This window comes from Cornus florida, unplaced genomic scaffold (assembly GCF_030987335.1).
Source record: "Cornus florida cultivar Cherokee Brave unplaced genomic scaffold, ASM3098733v1 CherokeeBrave_3.0.0_Hap2_Chr02, whole genome shotgun sequence".
Taxonomy (NCBI): Eukaryota; Viridiplantae; Streptophyta; class Magnoliopsida; order Cornales; family Cornaceae; genus Cornus; species Cornus florida.
Window position 1 is genome coordinate 63,501,134 of NW_026775572.1, and position 24,517 is coordinate 63,525,650.

Sequence of the window (24,517 nt, forward strand, 5' to 3'; positions counted from 1 at the left end):
TTACTTATAGGAATTACAAGAAATCTAAACTAAGAAAAGAATAACTAATTAGTTTACCTAATAAACATACATTCCTAATTTATAATCATGAACTAATCATTGCCTAATTTATAACTAATTTACAGCTATTCAATCTTGGTAATTACTGCCAAATATCTTTCGGATTTTCCAACAATTTCGCATTAGAAATACATCGTTTTTGATAAAATTATTCAATTATTTTCGACGGTCGCTATTATATTTTTATTAACTGTATATTTTTACTAGCTAATTGTACTATTTCACGCATGTACCATAGATCCTATGAAAACTTAATAACACGTGTGCAATAACTTAATAACAATTAAATTCGTGTCCTACTACTATTATTATTATTATTATTTTTATTTTGAATACTAATTCTACATTTTTAGTTTCTATTAAAATTTGATATTTTTTTTATTCTAAATATGTTTTTTAAAAAATTTATTTTTAGAATCTTTAACGTTTGTGTGAAGATTGTGAAGTATAAAAGAATTAGAAAATGGTGAAATATTAGAGAGCTTGCAGTAATTGATAATGTTTTAAAAATAGATAGATGTAAATATGTAAGTAAAGAATGTGGAATGTTTTGGAGAGTAAATGTCAATAGTTGTTAGCTATCTATTAAGAAGAAATATGTCTATAAATATGTCACCTTACGCTTTATGTATTCATGTGATAATAACTCTTAACTTTGGTACATTTATGTTACTGAAGTACACAAGATGGTCCAACATTGAATGTCAACTATTTTTTTTAGTCACATAATATAGAATGGATATTCAATAACTTATACACCAGAAACTTAATAACACTTAGCATGTACCAAAATGCATCTTATCTACCAGCCAAAAAAACTTTAAATTCATGTGCCACTATTATTATTATTATTATTATTATTATTATTTTGAATACTAATTCTATATTATAGTTTCTAAATATGTTTAAAAATATTCTATTATAATCTTATTGATATTTAGTTAAAAAAAAAAAACAGATTTTATAAAAACTAATTGGGTATTTTGGGGGTATAATAAATTTTTTGAAATGAAAAAGATAAATTCTTTAAATTTTTTTATTTTGAAAAGTGAAAAGATAAATTCTAATGAACTTGAAAATGAAACTCATAGATAATTCTTTTTAAAAATAATTTTAAAATACCAAATAAGTAATAGCCAAGTTGGTACAAACTTGTCTTTCTCAAAGGAGAGGTCACTGTTCAAGCTTCAGCAGAAGGTGTGAGTTTGTTTTATCATTCAAAAAGTTAAGGTTGTTAGCGTGATATTTGTGATTACATATATCCTCAAAGTAGTAAAAAAAAAAAAAAAAAAAAATTGAATATCCTCAGATTTAGTCTTACCTTTTCTTCTTCTTGTCTTTCTTTTCTCGATCCCTAGGTCTCTTTGGACATTCCAGGTGACCTTTTCATTTTTTTTTTTTTTTAAATTTTTGCCACAGTTAATACAGCAAGTGGCTTCTCTGTTCCTACAGTGTTCTCTATCCTTAGAATTGCCTTTCTTACTAGATTTTGAGTTGAATTTAGATTTCTACAGATTTTTTTTATTATTAATTTTTTTATAGTACTAAGCAGGGCAATATTGTCCTCTGTTTTACTTCTAGAACTATTACTAGGTAGACTCTTCCCTTGGAGCTTTCTGGTAATTGTAATAATATCCTTTGAACAAGGTACATATGGAACCATTTTTCTTAAGACCTTTCATTTTTTTTTATCATGATAAATTAGAGTGAGGGAGATTTAAAAGAGGGCAAAACCATTCAGATCGCTCTACCAACTAAGTTACTGAGTTTTCAATATTTTTGAATAACCCACTCAAATACCAATTGATAATTCGTATAACTAGAGCCCGAGACTATGATAGCGAGTTACACAAGGATCACTGATGTAGTAGATCTAAAGGTGGAGTGAATCCGTCTTGTCAAACTAATTACCGGTTTTAACTAATTTTCAAATTAAAACTAATTGAACAGAAATTATAACTCAAAATCATAACAAATAGTGAAAATCTAATCAAATTAGCCTGGAAACAATACAATGAAAAACCCTAAATAGAAAAAACCACAGGACTCAATCCAAGACGAACCAAATCCATTATAAGAGAAAATGAATTACAACCTAAATTACAAGATTCTTTTCTACCCCAATATTTTCCTGATTACCTCTCAACACGTAGAAGACTCTAAACTTTTCCTCAAAAGCCTACGAATCTTAATTTGGTGAGTGCATAAATGTGCCAATTTATCTTTATACCCTTGTAAAGAAGATTGCCAGAATATTCTTGAATGTAGCATGAATTCCATTTTTAACCTTGGAAGGTAACTTACAGTAACCCACTTTCGAATTTTTTTAATCGAAGTTAGAAATTGAAACAAAAATTATAGATTCGATTTTAATATGCAAAATTTTCCAACCTAACCACTGCCCTTCGATTTATGGTAACAAGATAAACCTCACACATATCATTTATAAACTCGGATATTTCTGCGCCTTGTGAGAGTCGAACTCAGATATTTTTGCACCTTGTGAGAGTCGAATTCATGAAGTCCGAGTTTACAGCGCGTTCCTTGTGACCCCTTTACCTCTAGGCCATCCTGCGTGCGGGTTTACCATGTCTTTTTTATTTTATCGTTCTTGACGTGCCACAGTATGATAAGTGATTAGCTCCAAATTGTTTCCTAGTTTTCTCCCTGGAATTGAAATTCATCAAAATCCATTTCCAGATGATTATAATGGCAAAACAATTTCAATTCTGTGCATCCAAACACATTAGTAGCTAAAAATACACAAGTGCTGATGCCAAAAAATGATCAGATTCCCACATTTTACAAAAAAAATGGATATACAGGATAATGTGTTGGGAATAATGACAGCCACAGATGATGACATTCCCTAGCATGGAAACATAGCTGTTTTTGAGTGAATTAAATATTTATGACTGTACAAGCTCATCTGCGAAACATTGTCACATGGTTGGACGACTGATACGTTCAGACTCGACTATGCTGCCAAAATGGTTAGAAAAAGATGCCTTCGAAAACAAACAGCAATCCCAGCTCGGCCTGCCCCAAACACAAAATTACAAGACCAGCTGAGCCAGAAAAAGAATCATCCATCACCGTCATCTATGGAGAACTGCTTTCAGTTTCAACTGGCAGAACCGTGTAGATAAACAGAAAACATTAGCAGGATCAAACTAAGTGGGGCTCGAGAATTCTAACTTAAATGCATTGAGTTGATACAAAAAGGTATCAACATGTCTTCACAAAATCAACCATCTGGCAAAATAGAAAGGAAAAAAAGAAAGTATAAGGACAGTAAACACGGGAGGGGACAATTTGATAAAACTCTGAATGATATAAAACAAGACAATCAACAGGTGAGTGTGGAGACAAGAAATTTAAAAGTAAATTACTACGACCTCTCCAGAGGTTTGGAGTTTGAAATTAGCTTAAACTTCGAAAAAAATAACTCTGAAAACAAACCTAACGGCCTACACATTGCATGTACTTCACTATTTAAACCTCAATATGTATAATAAAATAATAATAATAAAAAAATAAATTAAGATCAAATGACAAATTGCCCCCAATGAGAATTCCATCATCTCTTATGTTCTCTCTCTTTCCATTTTCCACGTCAGCTGTCGCAGGCTCCACTTTTCTACCACCACCACTACCTCTCCACAGAGCAATCAACCGTGCCAACTGCCAATCATTGCTGCCACTCCCCCTCCATCATCAAATGTAAACATATATATCTAAAACCATCGCCTGATTTGGGGATGGGAATAGCATTAAAGAATTCATGAGTTTTTTATTCACGTGAGGTGATGCTAGCGTTGTTGAACTGGGTCTTCTTTTAGGGAGTAGTAGCAGTGGTGAAGAAGAGAATAATGGTAAAGAGGAGGGCCAACTGTGGTGGTGGAGACCCATAATGGTGTTGTGGTAGTGGCTAATACTGGAGGAAGGGTACAGTGAGAGAGGAACACAGTCGTAGTTTGTACATTCTGAAACGCAATATGGGTTGAGAGGGTAAAATTTGTTATAAAAAATTAAAAAATAAAAAAAATAAAAATAAAAGACTTGAATTTTGTGATGTTTAAACCTGAAAGTGATGCAAGCAATTGGAAGTTTCAGCACTTGTAAGAAGAATTAGACCAAGAATTAGATCAAGTTGACTGTGCCTGGTGGTGGTGATGGTGATGGTGGTAGTCGTAGTACTGAAGATGGCAGTAGTCAGTAGTAGTATTAGTAGCAACAGCAGCAGTAGTAGTAAACAAAGCACTATCATGGCAACTTTATCACCACCATCATCCTTGCCTTAGTATCATTGAAATGGAATCAAGACATGAAGTCTCTTCTTCATGTTTCCTAATATATCTAATCTAATTCCTTAAGTATTATTACCCATCACTGCAACTTCTCAATCCAATATTAGCTATAGAATCAAGTAATGAATTACCTTCTTCATGTTAACCTAATATATCTAATTCCACAAGTTTTATTACCCATCACCGCAAATTCTCAATCCAATATTACCTAACCCCCAAAAAGTTTAACACATTCCATTTTAAAAATCTAAAGACCATTATTATAATATTTCATGGCCTTTAAATTGAACTAATGTCAAACTTTTTCTGAACATAAAGGAAGCGAAAGACGGGAAAACTAACAAAACTAGTTTACTGCTATATTTGCATGAAGAGTAACCCTGTGTTAACCTGACCTTTAGCTCACTACAGTACATGAACAGTTGTAGCTAGAAAGGTCGCAATGTTCTGCCACACAATAAGCAGAGAGAAAGACGGTGTCTTTCCCCTCCTTCAACCATTCCAGTAACTCAACCAGTCTTTACTCTCGAATTTTCCGTTCTTAAAACCAACCTAAAAGGTACATGAAGGTTACTGCTTCAAAGCGTAAGAGGATAATTTAAGTATCCCAAACAAATTCAGCAAGGTCCCCCACAAGCAAACAAAGGTAAATGAGACACTAGGCTACTGTCCACACCAAAATCTTGCACTTCAAAGCAAGAAATGAGGCCCCCTGTAACATTCTGCAAGTTCATCTCTTCCATTTCCAGAACAAATAGAAGAGGGGAAAGTGCAGTCCCCTAGAACTCCTCAAGGACCTCAATGGAACTCCTCATTGATAATAACTGGAAAAAATACCAAAGAGGTGCAACACTAGATCTGGACCTTCGTCTATGATTGGCAGCAGTGCGGCATGGCGTGGGGAACCCCATCCCTATATCCCCATTTATGGAAGAAGCCCACATCCCTCTCCCGTGTCTGTTTTCTTTAAGGTGGTTTTTATAATATTATTTGATATGTTGTGATAGTAACATGTTTGATAAATCATTATAAAAAATATAATTATGTATAAAAGTACACAGTTATGGATTTAGTTTTATAAATGCATTTAATATATATATTTTTTGATAAGTTATAAATGCATTTAATATATTTTAGGAATGAAATTGAAAATAAAAGATATTATTGTATATTTAATACAGAAACCGGGGCAGGCCACCAGTACTCACCCCCTCCTCCTCTCTTCTTTCGCCCAATCCCTATTTAAATTCCCCTACCAAACCGGTTCTATTAGGGGAGGGGCAAATTCCTATCCCTACCTACTTCTATCCCTTTATCTCATCCTACTTGTCACGTATGCGATAAAGCTGTTCTGAACGTTTATTAGCTTCCTCAACATTCTACGAATTCAACACCTTATATGCATTCATATTCTCCTACTGCCTACAAAAGCATCATGCTAATAAATTATAACAAGTTATAAAAAGCCAGTAACTTTTACAAGCAAGTTGCCTTCTTAAAATTTTGTTGTTCTATCTATCCCAAAATGGCGGCTTCAAATGATCAAATAAGTCAACAAAATGAAAAGAAAAAATATTCTGAAGCAAACTGCAAGAAGCCGATACTGAGTAAGAAATTAAAAATGATAGTTACACGTACCTCATGTCTTGGAATTTGTCCGCACGAAACTAAGCTGGGCCAAATAATTGCTCTCAGCAAAATCATGTAATGTACGGTGTGCTCGTGCCCCTTCACGATCAGTTTTTCCAAACTCTTCCTTCAAAAATCTTCTACACTCATCAGCATTCTGCAAGGAGTATAAAGAACATGAATAAAGACAATTCCAGGCTGAAATAAAAATAAATCAGATGACAATAAAGTACACTGAATGGCCAAAAAGACAAGGTGTAACCTAAAGAATAAGGGTCTCCACGGGTTACATTAACATAATTTGTTTGATAAGTAATAATCGATTAGAAGAGCGTTCAAGAGGGGAACGCGTCCCAGATACAAGAACGCGTTCAAGAGGGGAACGGGTTACATTAACATTTTAAACCGTGGAAACCACCATTTCACATATACAAATAGCCGTCACGCATTTTTTGGTAGCTAGTTCAAACCATTTGGTATGCAGATGATACACACTTTACTAGGTGAGGGATAGGGATGGGTTTGTAAATGCCATCGCGCATTAGGACCCTTTACAGATAGGGACGGCTATTGAAGAAATCGAATCAAACAATCCACAAAAATGCAAAACCAAAGAAGCCCAAGGAGAAGAATCGTGTTGTTCATTGGTAATTGAAGAAAGAGAACGAGCAGATTGAACGATTAATTTAATTTCTATTTCTTGTTATTGTTGAATTTCGTCATCAAGATGGATTGCCCTTACGCGGTGCGGTCACTTTTGCAATTAAATTTCCATAAGCTACCCCACTAGGGTGGGCGAGGAATGGGTTTGTTAGCGTCAATCAGCCCGTGTCACATTTAGTACCTTATCTTCATATAGTTGGTCTCAAGCTTGACAGCAAGCTTGACAGCCAGCCTATAACTTTTGTCAACACCGATCTGAACATGAATCCTAGGAATATACAAGTAAATGCTAGGTCCCTTTAAGTGATGCATTGCATCAGCTTTCATATATTTTGAGAAATGGACAATTCGGCGTCAGAATACAGTAGAAAGTAGGCTAGGATTCTTGCATTTTTCTGGATGAGTGTGAGTAAAGAAGTTAGCCCAGGACAGTAGGCTTAGGATGTGGACTTGGAATATAGAATCATTAAAAGGTAAAGTAATACAATGGGTAGACACTATGATTAGAAGGAGGGTTAATAGGGTATGTCTACAAGAAACCAAGTGGGTGGGAGAAAAGGCTACATAAATTGAGCACACTTATAAATTTTATGATACCAAAAAGATCGACATAGAAATAGAATTGGTGGAAACTATGATCAGCAGGAGGGTTAATATAGTATGTCTACTAGAAACTAAGTGGGTAAGAGAAAAAGATACAGAAATTGAGAACATGTATAAATTTTATGATACCGAAAAAGATGGACATAGAAATGAAGAAGGGATAATCATTGATAAGAATTTAGAAGATGTTCTAACTATTATTAGAAAAAAGGATAAGATAATATTAGTAGAACTTGTTTTGGAGGAAATATATAGTTAACATAGTTAGAGCTTATGCAACCCAAGGAGGATTAAACAAAGAAAGTAAATCACGATCGAGGGAAAACCCAAATGACAAAAAATATACACAGGATGAGGCTTTAATGTTTATGTAGGAAAAGAGTATCGAGGGTATGAGATGGTACATGGTGGAGTGGTAGACACGGATTTGGAGATAGAAATGACGTTGGGGAGGCTATCTTAAACTTTGCGGTGGCATATAATCTTATAATTGAGAATATCAATGTTATAAAGAGATACGGACATTTATAACCTTTAAAAGTGGATGAACTATCAATGTTATAAAGAGATACGGACATTTATAACCTTTAAAAGTGGATGAACTATGAATCAAATAAAAATTTCCTGACTAGAAAAGTACATCAACTAACAAGCAAAGATTGTAAGATTATCACTTTAAAGAGTTTAACATCACAACATAGGTCACTAATTTTAAATGCATGTATAAAAGGCCAATCTAAAAGGAGAAGTGTAATAACAAACCCACTAACTAGGTGGTGGAATTTAAGAGGAGAAAGTATAATTATGTAAGAACAGAATGCTAAAAGAAGCAACATGAAAATTGAAAGACAAAAAAACTTAATGTGAAATAGGATGACCGAATGTCTCAAAATGGTACCAAAAGATGTAACTGAAGAATAACAAAGTTAGGGTCATTATCGAAGGAAACTTGGTGGTGGAATAAACAGGTCCAAAACAACATAAAAAATAATAATAATAGTAATTGAGAATGTTTTAAGTTTAGCAAAAAAACAAATAAGATATATAAGATAGCCAGAGAAGCTAAAAAAAAACAACGAAATCTTTAAAAAAAACAAATAAGATAGCCAGAGAAGCTAAATATAGAGAATATGATGATCTTTATTCTAAATAAGGTACAAAAGATATAGACACTAATATATATATAAACAAGTTAAGGGATAGAAAAACTAAAGATTTTAATCAAAATAAATGCATCAGGATTTAGTAGAAAATGATGAATTAAACAAACACGAAAAAGTAATGTGAGAAATTGTTGAAAATCATCTAAGTAGTTTAGGCTTAAAAGAATATAGTGACCATAGAAGAGTTAGCCGAAATAAGGCTAAAAAGCTTCATCATCAAATATTTGTAATTCTTTGTAGGCTTTTAAGGTTTCTTCCGTAACTTCAAAAGACTCAAAGAGGCTTCACCTACATAAGGAGCATATCAAGATTATAGATAAGGAGGAACCTCATGAGGAGTATATTGAGCCCTAAGAGGGGCATTATGAAGTTTATGATAATTGTCCATTGAACGGATCACAAGGATTTCCTCCATAAAACTAATTCTTTGTCCACTTTTGAGGTTTCTTCCATTACTTCAAAAGACTCAAAAGATATATTGAGCCCTAAGAGGGGCATTATGAAACTTATGATCATTGTCTATTGAACGGGTCTAAAGATTTACTCCATAAATCCCCTTACGTCTCGTCTCTTGGGTTGTTAGAGGCACTTCGTTTGGTTCCCTTTTTTCCTCTCAGGGTGTGATATGGCTTCTTTTAAGTTTGCTTGGTTACCTTATATATGGCAACCGCTCTTATCTAAATGGCACCCACAAAGGTTTTCCTTCATACACCAACATAATATATCTGATTTCCCACAGGTTTCGTTTTCCTCCTGTGGCCAGTAACCTGAGGGATAGCGTATTTCTTTATAAGATCAAGGAGTGCAAGGTTAAAAAAGTATTGAGGACGACAAAATAAATAAGGGATTTAGGACCAAATGGAATTTCTATTTGGGTTAGAAATGTTTAGGAGATAATGGTGTGTCTTGACTAACAAATTGTTTAATAAGGTAATAAAAACTAAGAGAATGACTAATGAGTGGCACAAAAGAATTTTTATACCTAGAAAAGAAAATAAAGGGGATAACTCCAAAGGGGTTGGCTCAAGTCACTTGACCTTGGTGCCTGAAAAAAAAATAAAGGGGACATACAATGTTGTACTAATTATTATGATTTTAAATTAATGAGTCATACTATAGATGGAGTGATTGAATGACTATGAAAATTAAATGGATTCGTGCCAAAGTGGCCAACGAAGGAGGTTATTTACTTAATAAGGAGACTATCGAAAAGATATATAAAGAAGAAGAAAGATCTTCATATGATTTTTTATTGAATTAAAGAAATCATATGATAAGAAACCTAGAGATCAACTATGGAGGGCATTAGAGAAGAAAGGAGTCACAAAGGGGTATATTGACACAATAAAGGATATGAATGACAAATGTGTGACTATAGTTGGAACGACTATTGAAAACAAGTGAATTTCCAATTACTGTAAACTTATATCAAGGGTCAACATTGAGGCTTGGAGGGGTTGTATAGTGGGGGCCCAAGTTCGTGGTTTCTGGAGGACCGCACCTATGTGTGTTTGGTGGTGTTTATGACTAGAAAGAAATAGGAGATCCTTCAAGGGAAAGGAGAATCCTATTAGGGCGTTGAATTTCTTCATTGTTAGCACTCTTTTTTTTTGGGTCCTATGGAGAAATTGTAAATCCATGGAGGAGATAGGTGATTTTTTGGACCCTTTGAGAGTTTAGAGGCCCTGTTAGGCCTTGTGTATTTTTTGAGGGATGCGTTTCCTTTTTGAAGCTTCTTTTATACAAATTTTACTTATCAAAAAAAATATATCAAGGGTCAACATTATCCTCGTATCTTTTTGCCTTATTTATGGATGAACAAAAAAAGATACATGCAGGATGAGATTCCATGATATATGTTATTTATATAATATTATTTTAATAGATGAAACTACAGGAATAATTGCTAAATCGGAGGTTTGGAGGGAAGCTCTAAAATTAAAACGATTTAAGATAAGTAGGAATAAAAGTGAATATATAACGCAAATTTAGTACATTATAGAAATACAAATAGGAATGCAATAAAGAATGAGGATAATAAGATACCAAAAATTGAACATTTTCATTATTTTAATTTCATTTATTCATAATGAAGGAGAAAATAGAGATGATGTAAACCATAGAATCAAGGCAAATGGGTTAAATGGAGTATGTGTGTGTAGTATATTGTGGGACAAGTCAGTATTTATGGAACAAAATGTTAGGAAGCTAACAAACAATATATGCATAAAGTGAGTACGATTGATGAATGTTGAGCTAGATATTTGGCAAGACAAAATAAAATAGAATTAGAAAACACATTTGCGAGATGATTGAAGTAGGGCCAACTGGAGATAAAATGAGAGAATCGATTAAGATGGTTTTGATAAGAGCAAAGTAAGACCACTAAGCACACCAGTTAGAATGACGTGGTTCGCATTCAAGGTAGTGCTAGAGGGAGGCGAAGACCAACATTAACACAGATAGAGATAGTAAGGAAGGATAGGATAACATGCATTTCGACTGAGGTTATGGCCATAGATAGAGCAAAATTAAAAAAAATAAATATAAATAAAGGATTCATATAACTGACCCCAAGTCTTTGTTGAGTTGAGTTTAAGTGCAACATTTATTCAGTTTGGGGCCCAACAAAATTTTATCCCACCAAAGGCTCTTTCATTAATTACAGAAGTTCAAAAGGTTAGATAGGCAGCTTACATAAAGGCAAGAAATTGGTATAACATTCTCTTTCTAATGTAGGACATAAGTTCTAACCCATTTACATATGGTTTTTGTTGTGCCTCAGCAGAAATGAGGGAAAAGCAAAGTTTTTGTCTTATCAGCTAATAGTGAGAATGTAGTAGTGTAAGCGGCCAGCAATTATCCCCCACATATGGTCTTGTGGCAAGCATGGTTAATTGCATTATGCACATGAAAAATTAGCAATCTAGTGATGCAATATGTGAAACAAAATATATAAACGTTTAATGAAAATTTCTCTTTCTCTTAGCGGGTTAATGTCATGGCTTGCCCACGCTTGATTGACTTTATGACAGGTTTGAGGAGGGATTGCTCTCTCTTAGGCGGGATCAATAATGGTCGCACGTCCTGTTGCCATTTCTACTTCAAGATAACCACAATTGGGCACAACCATGGCACATGTATTCACAATTGACACAAACTTCACCAGAGAACTCCAAAAATGGAAGACATGTCACTACACAACTATGAAGCATGCTAGCTTACATAAGGGGGACGTATAGGTATGGTATCCATGTCAAATACCAACATTCCTTGGTGTCAGATACTTTTTAAACGTATCCATAATTTGAATTTCATATTTTTTGTTCCAAAAAAATATTTGATACTTCTCAAACACTTGAGACCATGTATCCAATACTTCAAGATACATATTTAATATTACCGAACTTAAAAAAGAAACAGAAATATAATACTCCATTATTGTTTATATTTTACAAAATTTTCCCCTTTACCCAAGAAGAAAAAAAAAAAAACGAAATAGAAAAAACGCACACAATTAACAAGTCTCCAGTATTAAAATGTAACATTTACAAATATATTATCATGGTATAACAGTTAAGAAAAGCTTAACATTTACTCAGAAAAGACCCAAGACATGCTCTCTCTCTCATGTCTTGGCCCCTTGTTCGGAGTCATCTACTCCGGTGAACGATAGTACCCCTTTTCGCTTCTTTTCTTTCTTTTCTTCTCTGGTCCATTTTCCTTTGGTACGCGTTCTTTCTTGGAGGTTGCTAGACTTCCATGTTTGTTTCAGGGTGATGAGATCCGCTTCTACATACAAATAGTTTTTCTTGGATGTTTTTGCTGTTGGATTTTCGGTTTTTTGGTAAGGAATCGCAATATGCATTGATCCTACCTTCCCTTAGTGTCGCGACCTTACCACGCCTCAACCTCCATGGAGAAATCAAAAGCTGCTCTATAGGCAATGATTTGGTTTTTAGGGTTGATCATCAACGTATCAAGGAGAGAGAATCTGCCTTGCGATCATGTCTGGTAGGTCATTTCAACAGAGAAGTGGGGTGTATCGAAGGGATTGAGGCGTGGGCGACAAAAACTTGGAAGGTTTCAAGTGGGGTGAAAGTTTCTCCTTTACCAGACGACTTACTCCTGTTCAGGTTTCCATCGGAGATTGAGGCTTTAAGGGTTTTGGATGAAGGGAGGAAGAGATTGGGCAACGCTTTAATATCCATCAACATTAGGTACTTCGCGGTTGGCTGTTCCGCGGTGAAAGATCGAGCAATACGAAGGGTGATTTTGTTTGGTTTGCCCCTCCATCTATGGTGCAACAAGTTATTTGAAGCAATTGGAAACTTGTGTGGTGGATTTCGAGGTGTAAAGGCGGACGTCTCGGCGAGTGGGCAGAGAATCCTCCTCTACGTTTCAGCCGGAAAAGTGATGCCGGAGTATGTTTTTGTTGAGGATCAACGAGTGGCCTTCAGGGTCAATTTGATAGAGGAAACCACACCTCACATTCTTCCGAAGTCCTACTATGGCACTGGGGAGAGACCACACATCCCGGCTGCTAAAGAAGGAAGTCACCAGAATGCACAGACCCTTCATGGCGTCAAAGGAAAGTGGCGACTGCAAACTCACGCGCGAGAAGCGCGTAGAGGAGGCAGATCAAAGAGCCTAGTCAATCACACCCTAAATCAGCGCCAACAGTTCCCTCATAATGTCCGCATTAACGGCTACCAACCACGTGGCCGAGATCGTGCTACTAAAGAAGATTTTTACGCTGTGGCCTCTGTTGGGCCTAAGTATGGATCTGAAGTGGGCTATGGGCCTATTAACACAACGGGCCGCTTGTTTATCACGGCCCACAGAAGATGAAGAGGGCTGTTAAATGGGGGCCTAGTTCTATCCAAAACAAGCCCAACCCACACTCTTTGGCCAAGCCCAACCGTGAAGCTGCTAAGTTACGAAAGGGGCCACAAGTGAGTAATATGAACAGAAAGGTCATGAGGGGGCCCAATAATATCATTTCAGTTTCTTTTATTAACTCCAGGCCTAACCCACCTTGTTCTACAAAAGTTAGCAACACACAGAGCCATTGTATCAACGACACATCCGTAACTTTCTGGAACTCACCAGAGAGAGAGAGATGGATGAATTTATCTGCTGCCGCGGTTAACGAAGGACCTACCAAGAAGGGCTCTCGTCACTCTCAGTGCTGCGCAGGTATTTCAACTTCATCCCTCTCTAATGCTTCACAACCGAAGGGAGGAAATGTCAGATCTTCGTCTCAGGGTTCTTACAAAAATCATCACGGAGTTCGTTGGTCTCGTAAAGAAAAGCAGAAGTGGACTTCTACTTTCGTTCCAGGTATGCCCTCAGTTTCACATACTCAGAGCTTTAATGTTCCATCCTCTTCTTCTACCCCTTCTTGTGAGGTGTTGAGGTGTGACGGAGTAGTGACGGAATCAGAGAAGGGGCGTGGGCTGTCTGTTATAGATACTGGAACTGATGTTACGTATGGGTTGAATACGGAAGGTAAGGAAGTCAGTGAGTCGGTTGTCTCTAGGCAGATGGAACTAGTTGAAAGTGCAGTTAAGGACTCACCGGAAGGGGTTACAGTCTATGTGGGGAGAGACTTGCATTTTCAGTTGTCCAATGATGAGGCTGCAACTCTGTTCAAAGAGCTTCGATTGAGTGTAGCATTGAAAGGCCTTGCAGAGGCTGGGGAGAACAAGTCTGGCTGCTTAGTTGGGAAGGGCGATTTTGCTACAGAATCAGATTCTATTTATGAGCATGACAGAGAGTCTGAAGAGGAGATGGTTGATGATTTGGGATCTATCCAACAGGTTTACTCGAATGAGCTTGCACCTTGGTTGGAGAAGGGTTCTGAAATTCTAGTGGAGGTACCACTGGCTATGGTACGACCTGATAAAGAGATTGCTGCTATGGGAAAAGATTGGGTAGTTGACAATATTGGAGTCACTAGTGAGCTGTTGGGAGTCTCTTCAAAAGGTAAAGATGATCAGACATTATCCATCCTCCAAGCAATTGCGGAAGGGAGAGAGGTTGCACTGACCAATGAAGTTACGAACACGAGGCCCTTATCGTCCTGGAAAGGGGCACATGAGATAAAGAATCTCATCTCTGAAATCAACTACGAAGGGAAGAAAGGAGTGGTGAAGGAAAGGGGAAGGACCAAGAGTAGGAGTGCTGGGAAAGGAGGAGGGGAGATAATTTTATCTGGTTTTTAATGAAGCTACGAATCATTACATGGAATGTTCGTGGTCTCAATGATCCGAACAAGAGGAGGGTGGTGAAGGTAGCTTTAAGGAAGTGGGGTACTCAGGTTGTTTGTTTACAAGAAACTAAGTTGGCGTCAATTTCCGACGGGGTGGTTAGGAGTTTCTGGGGAGGAAGGCTTGTTGAATGGGAGGCCTTGAATGCTATAGGTACTTCGGGTGGGATCTTAGTCATGTGGGACAGAAGATGGTTATCCAGAACGGACGTGTGGCAGGGGAGATTTTCGGTGTCTTGTGCGTTTAAGATGGAAGAGGACAATTTTAGATGGGTTTTTACTGGAGTCTATGGACCGGTTGTTGATGATGAGCGACCTTCTTTCTAGGGAGGAGCTTAGCCATGCCCAAGATCTGTGGTCTCTCCCTTGGTGCTTGGGAGGGGATTTCAACTCTGTCAGGTCCCCGTCAGAGAGGTCAACAGGGGGAAGAAGGTCCTTGGAAATGGACCACTTTTCTGATTTTATTGATGAGCATCTTCTTGTTGACTTACCTATGGAGGGTGCAGCCCATACTTGGTCAAGTGGTAGGGGGATCCTATCACTCTTTTAAGACTGGACAGATTTTTAATTTCCGGGGAGTGGGAAAGAAATTTCCGGATGTCATTCAGGCGGTATTAGCAAGGGTCACTTCTGATCATGTTCCCTTGGTTTTGGATTGTAGAGATTTGTGTTCTCGAAAATCCCCGTTTAGATTTGAGAATATGTGGCTGCGAGCGGAGGATTTCCAAAGGAAGGTCAGATCTTGGTGGGGGGAGTTATTGTTTCAGGTTCGCATAGTTTCACGATAACAAAGAAGTTAAGAGCTCTCAAATTTGTTCTTTAGCAGTGGAACAAGGATGCTTTTGGGAATCTGAAATGGAGGAAGAACAGAGTCCTTACTGAATTTTCTGAGATTGATCGTCTTGAGGAGGCGGGAGGGGATGTGGAGTCTCTTCATTCTAGGAGAGCTTCTTGTCAGGCTGTTCTTGCTGAGATTGCTAGCATGGAGGAAATTTCGTGGCGACAAAAATCCCAGGCTCTTTGGCTAAAAGGAGGACATCGGAACACAAAATTCTTCCACAGATTAGCTAATGCTCATAGGAGGAGTAATCATATAGGAAGACTTCGGGTGGAAGGTGTGGAGTTGTGGAGGGAGGAAGAGGTGCACAGTGGGATTGTTTCTTTTTACCATAAGCTTTATACAGAGCCATTAGTTTGGAGGCCCAAACTTGATGGTCTCCATTTTGAGGCTATTTCTGAGCTAGATAGTGATAGGATTGAGAATCCTTTTACTGAAGAAGAAGTTCTAAAGGCTTTATCAAGCTGTAATGGGGACAAAGCTCCGGGACCTGACGGTTTTATTATGCGTTTTCTGATGGAAAGCTGGGCGGTAGTAAGAAATGAGGTAATGGGTACTTTTCAGCAGTTCCATTCTACTGGCGTCTTTGAGAAGTCGCTTAATGCTTTATTCATCGCCCTTATTCCTAAGAAGGGCGGCGCTTCTGATATCAAGGACTTCCGACCTAGTAGCCTAGTAGGATGCATTTATAAGTTAATAGCCAAGGTTCTTGCCTCTAGGATGAGGGACACTATGGATGGAATTATTTCGAAGTCACATAATGCTTTTGTCAGAGGTCGGCAGATCCTTGATTCTGCTCTTATAGCAGGCGAATGCGTGGATTCTAGATTGAGGAGTGGTATCCCCGGTGTATTATGCAAATTTGATGTTGAGAAAGCCTATGATCATGTTAATTGGAGTTTCCTTCTTTACTTGCTTCAGAGGATGGGGTTTGGAAGTAAATGGAGGAAATGGATTGAGACATGTGTTTCGTCTGTCAAGTTCTCTGTTCTTGTGAATGGGTCTCCTGCCGGTTTCTTTGGGAGTTCGCGAGGACTGAGACAAGGAGATCTTTTGTCTTCTTTTCTTTTCCTCATTGTCATGGAAGGCTTGAGTAGACTTATGAGGAGAGCAGTAGGTCTGGGTTTCATCAGGGGATTCAGAGTGGGGCATAGATTTAGCTCATCAGATGGAGATTTCTCATTTGCTGTTTGCAGACGATACTCTAGTTTTCTGTGATGCTGAAGTGTCTCAACTCAGGTATTTGAGGTGCATTCTCGTTTGTTTTCAGGCAGTTTCTGGGTTGAAGGTCAACATTGGCAAGAGTGTACTTGTTCCGGTCAGGGATGTTCTGGATATTTCCTCCTTAGCTGCAGTTCTTGGGTGTGGGGTGGGTTCTCTTCCCATTCCTATCTAGGATTGCCCTTGGGGGCCTCATCTAGGAAGGTGGGGAGTTGGGATCCTGTGACTGAAATGATCGATAAAAGGTTAGCTGGGTGGAAAAAACAATACCTTTAAAAAGGGGGGAAGGTCACTCTTATCAAGAGCACCCTCTCGAGCCTTCCTACTTACTTCTTATCCTTGTTCCAAATCCCATGCTCTGTTGCAGAAAGGATTGAAAAGATTCAAAGGGATTTTCATTGGGGCAGAAGGGGTGAGGAGTTCAAGTATCACCTTGTCAAATGGGAGCAAGTCTACAAGCCCATGAGGTTAGGCGGCCTTGGAATTCGAAGATTGATTCCCTTCAATAGAGCTCTTTTGGGGGAGTGGTTGTGGAGATTTGGCAACGAACGTCATCGCCAGTGGAGGAGGAAATTATTTCATGTCGTTTTGGGGAGGAGAGTGGTGGTTGGACTTCTTGCCCAGTCTCTACGGTGGGAGGGATTGGAGTGTGGAAATTCATTTGGAAGGGCTGGGAGGTTTTCTCTTCTCATATCAAGTTCAAAGTTCATGATGGTAGATGTGTCCGCTTCTAGGAGGACTTATGGTGTGGTGATCAGTTGTTGTCTCACTCCTTTCCCAGACTTTATAGCATCGCCGCCGATAGACACGCCTATGTAGTTGACTATTATCGACTTGATAATAGTGGGATTACGTGGAACGTGCGCTTTAGGCGTTTTTTTAAGGATTGGGAGTTGGATGAGGTTTGCGCTCTTTTGGAGATGTTGTATAAGCAGGAGGCAATCGGCAGTGGTAGTGATACTCTTTTGTGGGTTCCTTCCACCAAGGGTATTTTTGATGTCCGATCCATGTTTCTATGCCTGTCCGACTTCGCTGGTCCTGTTTTCCCATGGGAGACTATATGGCGCTCTAAGGCTCCTCTTAGAACGGCATTCTTTGTATGGACAACTATTTAGGGTAAGATTTTGACTTTGGACAATCTGAAGAAGAGAGGCAATACTATTGTTAATTGGTGTTGTCTTTGCAAAAGCGACGGCGAATCTGTGGATCATATCCTTTTGCACTGCCCTGTGGCGCAAGACTGTTGGAACCTTATCCTTGGCCTTTTTCGCATGTGTTGGGTTATGCCTTAGTCCTCCAAGGGTCTGATTAGCGCGTGGAGAGGATGCCACGTGAGAAGTCACGTCAAATATTATTGGAGGATAGTTCCACACTGCGTTTGGTGGGGTATATGGAAAGAGAGGAATAACAGAATGTTCGAAGGCAAAGAATCGCCTTTAGCTACGCTGAAACTTCTTATTATTCCTTCTATCTTTTGTTATGTAAAAGGGAGATCTAGTTCCTCCCCTGATGATTTAGTCGATTTCTTGGACTCATTGGGTCCTTAGGCATCGTTTCTGTTTTTGTACTCAGACCTCGTTCCCCTTTTTAACGCTTTTTATTAATTATTACTTATATAAAAAAAAACATTTACTCAGAAAAGAAGCATTTATGAAAGAAAAAAAATCTAATCCAAAACGTCACCATGCAATATAACACTTTAGTCTTAACTCTGAAATTGTTTGTTATAATTTTTTTCTAAGAAAATGTCGTATTTAGTAATAATATAGTCACATATTATTTTAAAATGATACATAAATATTAGAATAAAAATATAATATTTTTGTACATGTCAACATTAATATAATATATGTCGTCATGTGACGTATCCATATCCTATTTTTTAACAACTTGTAGTATCGTGTTGTTTCCATGTCCCACCTCCATGTCCATGTTTCATAACTACACAGAAACTCCCAATTTGTTGATCCTTTAGCATGCAACACCCATTTACCAACCTCCATTAAAATAATTCATCTTACCCCCAAGGTAGAGAAGAATAATATTATACATGTCCATATAGAGTCTTGTGTCCCACGTTTTGATGGAAGAAAAATCTCAAAACTAAACACATGCATGCATCTGCTGCACATACCAAGGTCCAAGTAACATAACTAGTAGAAAATGTGAGAATTTAAGTGCATATAAAGGTCATGGGCTACAAGGATAGCAAAAATGAATCAAATGACTAGAAAGTCATGGAGTTATTCCCAAATTGATCACAGGCAACAGTTCATCAAGAATTGTGCAATTCAGGAGATTCAAAATCCAATGCTCCCAAGCAAGTTAAAACATACCGCTCCCAAATTTATTTATATTCTGAGAACTGGCCCCTCCCTCAATGACAACATCTTAATTTAATTTAGTTCAGAGAACCTAGAAATCCTCTCACTCACCCACAATAGTTGCACAGATGCAAAATAGATTATCCAGAAGAGGAAAAATACCAGGAAAATGGAAGATGATTGATGTCAATTACTACTTTACAAGCAGCTATAATGTAATTAAATCAAATTACAGAGAGCTCTACCTGTAAGAATTTTAGCATTTGTTCTTCAACAGTACCACGCATAGCCAAAGTTTCCACGTAAATGGGACGAGTGGCACCCATTCGGTGTGCGCGACTAATCACTTGTTCCTCCATGCTAATATGAGTTCAAGAAACAAAATTAGTTAACACCAATTTATAAAAATAATAAATAAAATAAAAAAAAAAATAAAAAATAAAAAAAAAAACAACAACAATAATAATATTAAGATGTGTCTGCAGCCTACTATTTAAGTTGAAGAAAATGCTTAGAAACACATGTATTTGACAGCACAAATAGTTCACAGCAGCAACTATAATGGTGAAACAGCACTACCAATCAGTCCCTTCTACTAGCAAAAGCAAGAAAAACATAAAGAAGGAAATAGTAGGCATATCCTTGGTCAAAGAACTAAAAAGTATTAAACTAATTCACAAGATTTTCTCCGATATATCCATGATTTCAACTTTCAAGGCAAAGTAACTTCTGATTTATCTATTACCTCCTGTCCCAGATTGGTTCCATTAGAAAAACATGTGTTACAAAGCTCAAATCAAGACCTAATGCTGCACTTCCATCCATCAGAAGGGCCATACAACTTGCATCGTGCTGGAAGGTTGCCAGTGACTTCATCTGAATCAAGTGAAAGTGAATTACCACTATTACATTGAACTAGCTTAAAGCCTTAAAGTAATAAAAATAATTATAGTAAACAAGATTCTACCTTGTTGGAAGAATGCATTGGACTATACATTCCAGCAAAGTTGATACCAGCAACCGTTAACTGGAGAGAGGGGGCAAAAAAAGTGGAGCATGAACTTTATGGCTCACTATGTATGGGGAAAATAATATTCAGCCACCCTAGTCTAAGGTAAATCAGAGCTACCTGCTGTTCAATGACATGTATATGCTCGAGAAACTGAGAAAATATCAGAACTTTCTCTAAAGGTGTCCTGAAAGATTCATTGCTTGGTTTGAAGCAAGCATCCTGAAGTAAAAAAGAGTTGAAATCACTTTTCTGAGAGGAGAAAAGCAGCTCATCAATATGTTTGACATCATTGCCCTCATCTATGGAGTATCCAATTGTTCTATTAGCTTCTTGCAATTCTTTCAACCTTTGAACAAGATAAGAGACCTTGCTGCTAGATGTTGATTGCCAATCAGGATCCCAGTCATCCTACCAAAAAAACAAGTAAAACCATTTAGATATGTGATGGAGAACACAATTGACTATAAACAATACAACTAAGTAGAAACTTAGAACTCAGCCTGCCTGTTTATATGATGGCTGTAATTCTATGAGATCTTTAGGGACAGGCCACTTTGGGTTGGGATTTTCTGGACGGGTTAATATCTCAGGACTCTGCATCTCATACAAATTACCACAGCCAGGAAATGTACATTTTTTACTGTCCAAAGCAACACAGTCGAGGCATAATAGATGCCTACATGGTGTAATGACAGGTAACCGGCACCATTCTTTGCACCTAAAAGTAGAAAAGCAATCAGTAATGAGATTATAATCCAACAGACCCAAAACCACATGCCAAGAACCTCAAAACACAAATCATACCTCATACAATTGCCGCCATATAGAAGGTTATACTTTATAAATGCATACTCTTCCGATTTAGGATCCAGACCATCTTCAACTAAAATATCCATTGTTTCCTGAATATCTTGTCCAGCATCTGTTACTTTTATATGTCCAGCCACACAGCAAGATAACCTGACATTTCTAATAAGAGTACTTCTGAACTTCCATTGCTTTGGGTTTAGTAAACTTTCAACATGAGAAGGATCATTCCAGTCAGCCATTAATATATTACGGCGCACTGTAACTACCAATTCGTTGTAACTTCTTGCATGTTCTTCAGTAAAATCAAGAAATGTCACTTTTTTTACGCAAGGAGGAATTGTCTGCAAATCTATTTTTCTTGCACTAATCATGCACCTGTGAAGTACCTGCAACAATCGTGACCTACCCTCTTCCATTTCTGCTTCAAATGGTCTAAGAATACCAGCTTCCCATGACTTCTGGTTCTGCCCATAGGCTTCCTCATGAAGGAATTTAAGCATGGGCTGAAGATGAGACAGGTGACTGTTTGGAGTATTGGGAGTTGGTGTTCCTGTTAATAACCAACGACTCGAAGCTGTCAATGAAATAGCCATTTGCAATTTGTTTGTCAAGTTAAGACTTGAACCAAGGGTGTGCCCTTCATCTAACACAACTCTGAGCCAATGAACTTGCATCAACACACTTCTGCTACGAGGGCTCCATTCAGCACTTAAACGATTAAAGGTAGTTATAACAACATCAAAGTCCCATGCAAGATTATGTGCACGAGGCTTTTTATGATCAGTCCATACAAAAACACGCAATTGTCCAGGTCTGACATGCTTCTGAATCTGGGTTTTCCAGTGATCCACTAAATTTGATGGAACAACAATTAGTGTTGCACTTGACAAATACAACCTCAATGAATCCAACGGCTCACATAGAGAAATTCTGAGGGCAGCTAAATCAAAGACCAAGTTGTCAAGAGTTCTTGGGTAGTACCACCTAATAGTACCCTTTTCTACCCTCTTTATAAGACCAAATGCTTGAAATATTTTATGGAACTCATGATCATCTCCATGACATACCACTCGAGTGTCCAAGACAGGATGTACCAAACCAATTGTTTCCATTTCACAAAGTTTGCGAGGGGAAAGTTTAGCCAACCAAGTTAAGGCCTTCTTTGTTTCAGAATTTATCAATGCATAGTGCTCCTTAAGGACGGTAGTGAAAAACGATACATTTTCTTTCTTTCCTCCAGAAGTTCTCTTGGTGTGAAATCCTGGTAAATATGTGATGGGCTGGCGATAATCCCAAGATTCTTCTGGAACACCACAACTCTGATGTAACGGGTCACTGTTCATACTGCAAAACCATGCTATGGTAGTATCTGCTATACTTTTGTCTGTAAGCTTCCGCCACTTGCGACAGGCATCACACTGTACCCAAGTTTCATTGTATATAGAATGATCTGCAGTAGCATTTCTAGGCCTCTTGCTACCGTAAACTGATCCACATGACATATCAACTCGCTTGTCCAGAGAGTCATGTCTTGAGCCAATTGAATCATGCTTTCTTTTACTGGAATTTTTCCTAACCTTCCTTTCCTTGGAAAATCCAGATGCTCCTTCATATGTCTGAAGAAGATTTTTCTTAACATGACTCAGGCTTCTGGTACATCGAACTACACGTGTTGCTGGCATCGAGCGTGCAGCTGTCGGTGTTTTAATTCCGTTTATAGAACATGAATCAGTAAGTCCTTTAAATTGCTCAACACAATCCATATGCCTGGCACTTAACCGTGTGCAATTTAAGTTCTCCCTAGGAGTAAGTTTATCTAAAGATAACTGCCCCCTCCTCGCCTTCTGACCCACAACCCTCTTGCCCGATAACATGCTATTACTGGTGGCATTATTACCGCTAAGTTCATAATAGCCACATCTCTGATCAGCATTATGCATACACCAGATCACTTGCACTCCGTCTGGGGGATCTGCTAGTGTTCCTTGTGTCTTCAGAATAAGGGAAAGGGCAGTTATAGTTTTACCCAAGCCAGGTTCGTCACAAAACATTCCCCCGCGAAAATCTCTAATTATGGGAATTGTCCCTGTGAGTACTTCGCCAGAAACAGTATTTATATAAAAAGGAAACCCATCTTCAGTTAAGAAATCCATGTACAAAGGATGTGGCAAGACTTCAGAATCCCTTTCTCGCCGCAACATCCACTCAACTGCTGCCTGCTGATGAGGAAAAAGTTTGAGTTTCATGCATGGCATGATTGATACTGCCAAGGATCTTAGATGGTGACAGGTTGCAGAAACTCTGACAAGGTCAATAGGTCCTAGTACATTTAGAATATTAATCAAAACATCATCTGACAGCTCCCAAATACCGGATCTACAAGAGGCATCTACAGGGTTTACTTTCGAAGAATTAAGATTTCCCTTCTTTGTCACACTAGGTAAATTCTTAAAAATTTCATGAAGTTCAAAAAGCTTTTTCTTAGTAGTGTCAGGAACACTGCAATGCAGTTTACATCCAAGAACATGACAATCAGAAAGATTCCAAATATTTTCACTCTCTCCATGATGAGGTTTGAAACACTTCTCATCATCCACAATCATTAGACTTCTCTCTCCCCAGTCACAACTGCAGAGGAGTTTATAAACAGTGTTAGAGAATATAGATGAGGTAATCAAAATAAAATTTCAAGTGACAGGTGAAATTTTTTCTTAAGTAAAAAAAAAAAAAGGTGGTATACTGTGCCCACACAATCAAAAGCCTTACTAAAAGTAAGAGGTTATAAATATGAAGCAAACCAGACCTAGTAAGGGTGTCATCTTGCTGCAGCATCAGTGAAACGTGTCTTATTGGCATTATGAAAAATATAACCAGATGCGAATTTCGAACTCTGGAATGGAAGTGTACAACATGTGGTCCAAAAGGCCAATCATTAAGGATGTGTGTTACTTGGATTGAAAGCAAGTCTAGGACTTTTCATGAGGTGCAATCCAAAGAAAAGGATCTTCAGGCTAGGATTCCATTTTATCCTTTTTATGAATATCATTACGAACTAGATGGGTCTGCAAGCTGAGCACATGTCCCTCACCTCATGACACTTTTTCTAATCAGACATTCAATTCTCAATATCTTTTCACAGCTAACATTTCATTACAAATTTATCTCACTTCGCCAAGTGCCATCTTTTATTACAAAGACTTACCAAAACGGTGTTGATGTAATATAAAAGCATAGAAGCTTTTCAAAGGATGCCACATAGTATAACCACAAGTGAGTGAAGTTTTATGACTTCTTTTCAGAGTAGTGTTGTTTTAGCTTTTTGCAAGCCTCTGCCTACAGGCAGAATTAAATTTAATATCAATAATATTGTCTTGTCAATCTGAGATCAGAAAACCTTCAAAAAAAAAATTAACAGTCAGGCTCCAAGTTTGCTAGTGAAAGCCTTAGAGAAGCCTCTACTGTGGGTATTTGACATTGCTAGATTGAAAATAATGTAGAGGTCATAATGGACTGGGTGAGATCTTAAATCTTGGCCTCCGGGTGTATGGTCATTTATGAGAGAGATTCTAGACAGATCAGTGTTTTAGAAGGAAGATTAAATGAATTCATAAAT

General features: G+C 37.7%; 1 protein-coding gene across 6 annotated transcripts in view; it reads right to left on the reverse strand.

Annotated features, from left to right (window-relative positions):
* LOC132295147 (F-box protein At3g54460) overlaps nucleotides 1–24,517 on the reverse strand; it is a 34,143-nt gene that overhangs the window by 1,669 nt on the left and 7,957 nt on the right. Inside the window, exons 2-10 of one of the 6 annotated variants that reach the window (XM_059793281.1) lie at nucleotides 20,899–23,532; nucleotides 20,599–20,812; nucleotides 20,461–20,502; nucleotides 20,212–20,313; nucleotides 20,050–20,109; nucleotides 19,828–19,958; nucleotides 19,328–19,442; nucleotides 6,009–6,156; nucleotides 2,832–3,315 (exon numbers count right to left, since the gene is read on the reverse strand). In XM_059793281.1, the coding sequence (XP_059649264.1) occupies nucleotides 6,010–6,156; nucleotides 19,328–19,442; nucleotides 19,828–19,958; nucleotides 20,050–20,109; nucleotides 20,212–20,313; nucleotides 20,461–20,502; nucleotides 20,599–20,812; nucleotides 20,899–23,532 (3,445 nt within the window). In that variant the 3' untranslated portion in view covers nucleotides 2,832–3,315; nucleotide 6,009. Of the gene's footprint in view, nucleotides 1–2,284; nucleotides 2,728–2,831; nucleotides 3,316–6,008; nucleotides 6,157–19,327; nucleotides 19,443–19,827; nucleotides 19,959–20,049; nucleotides 20,110–20,211; nucleotides 20,503–20,598; nucleotides 20,813–20,898; nucleotides 23,533–24,517 lie in introns of those variants that run through there. The other 5 variants (XM_059793280.1, XM_059793278.1, XM_059793277.1 and 2 more) reach the window with 5 other exon arrangements.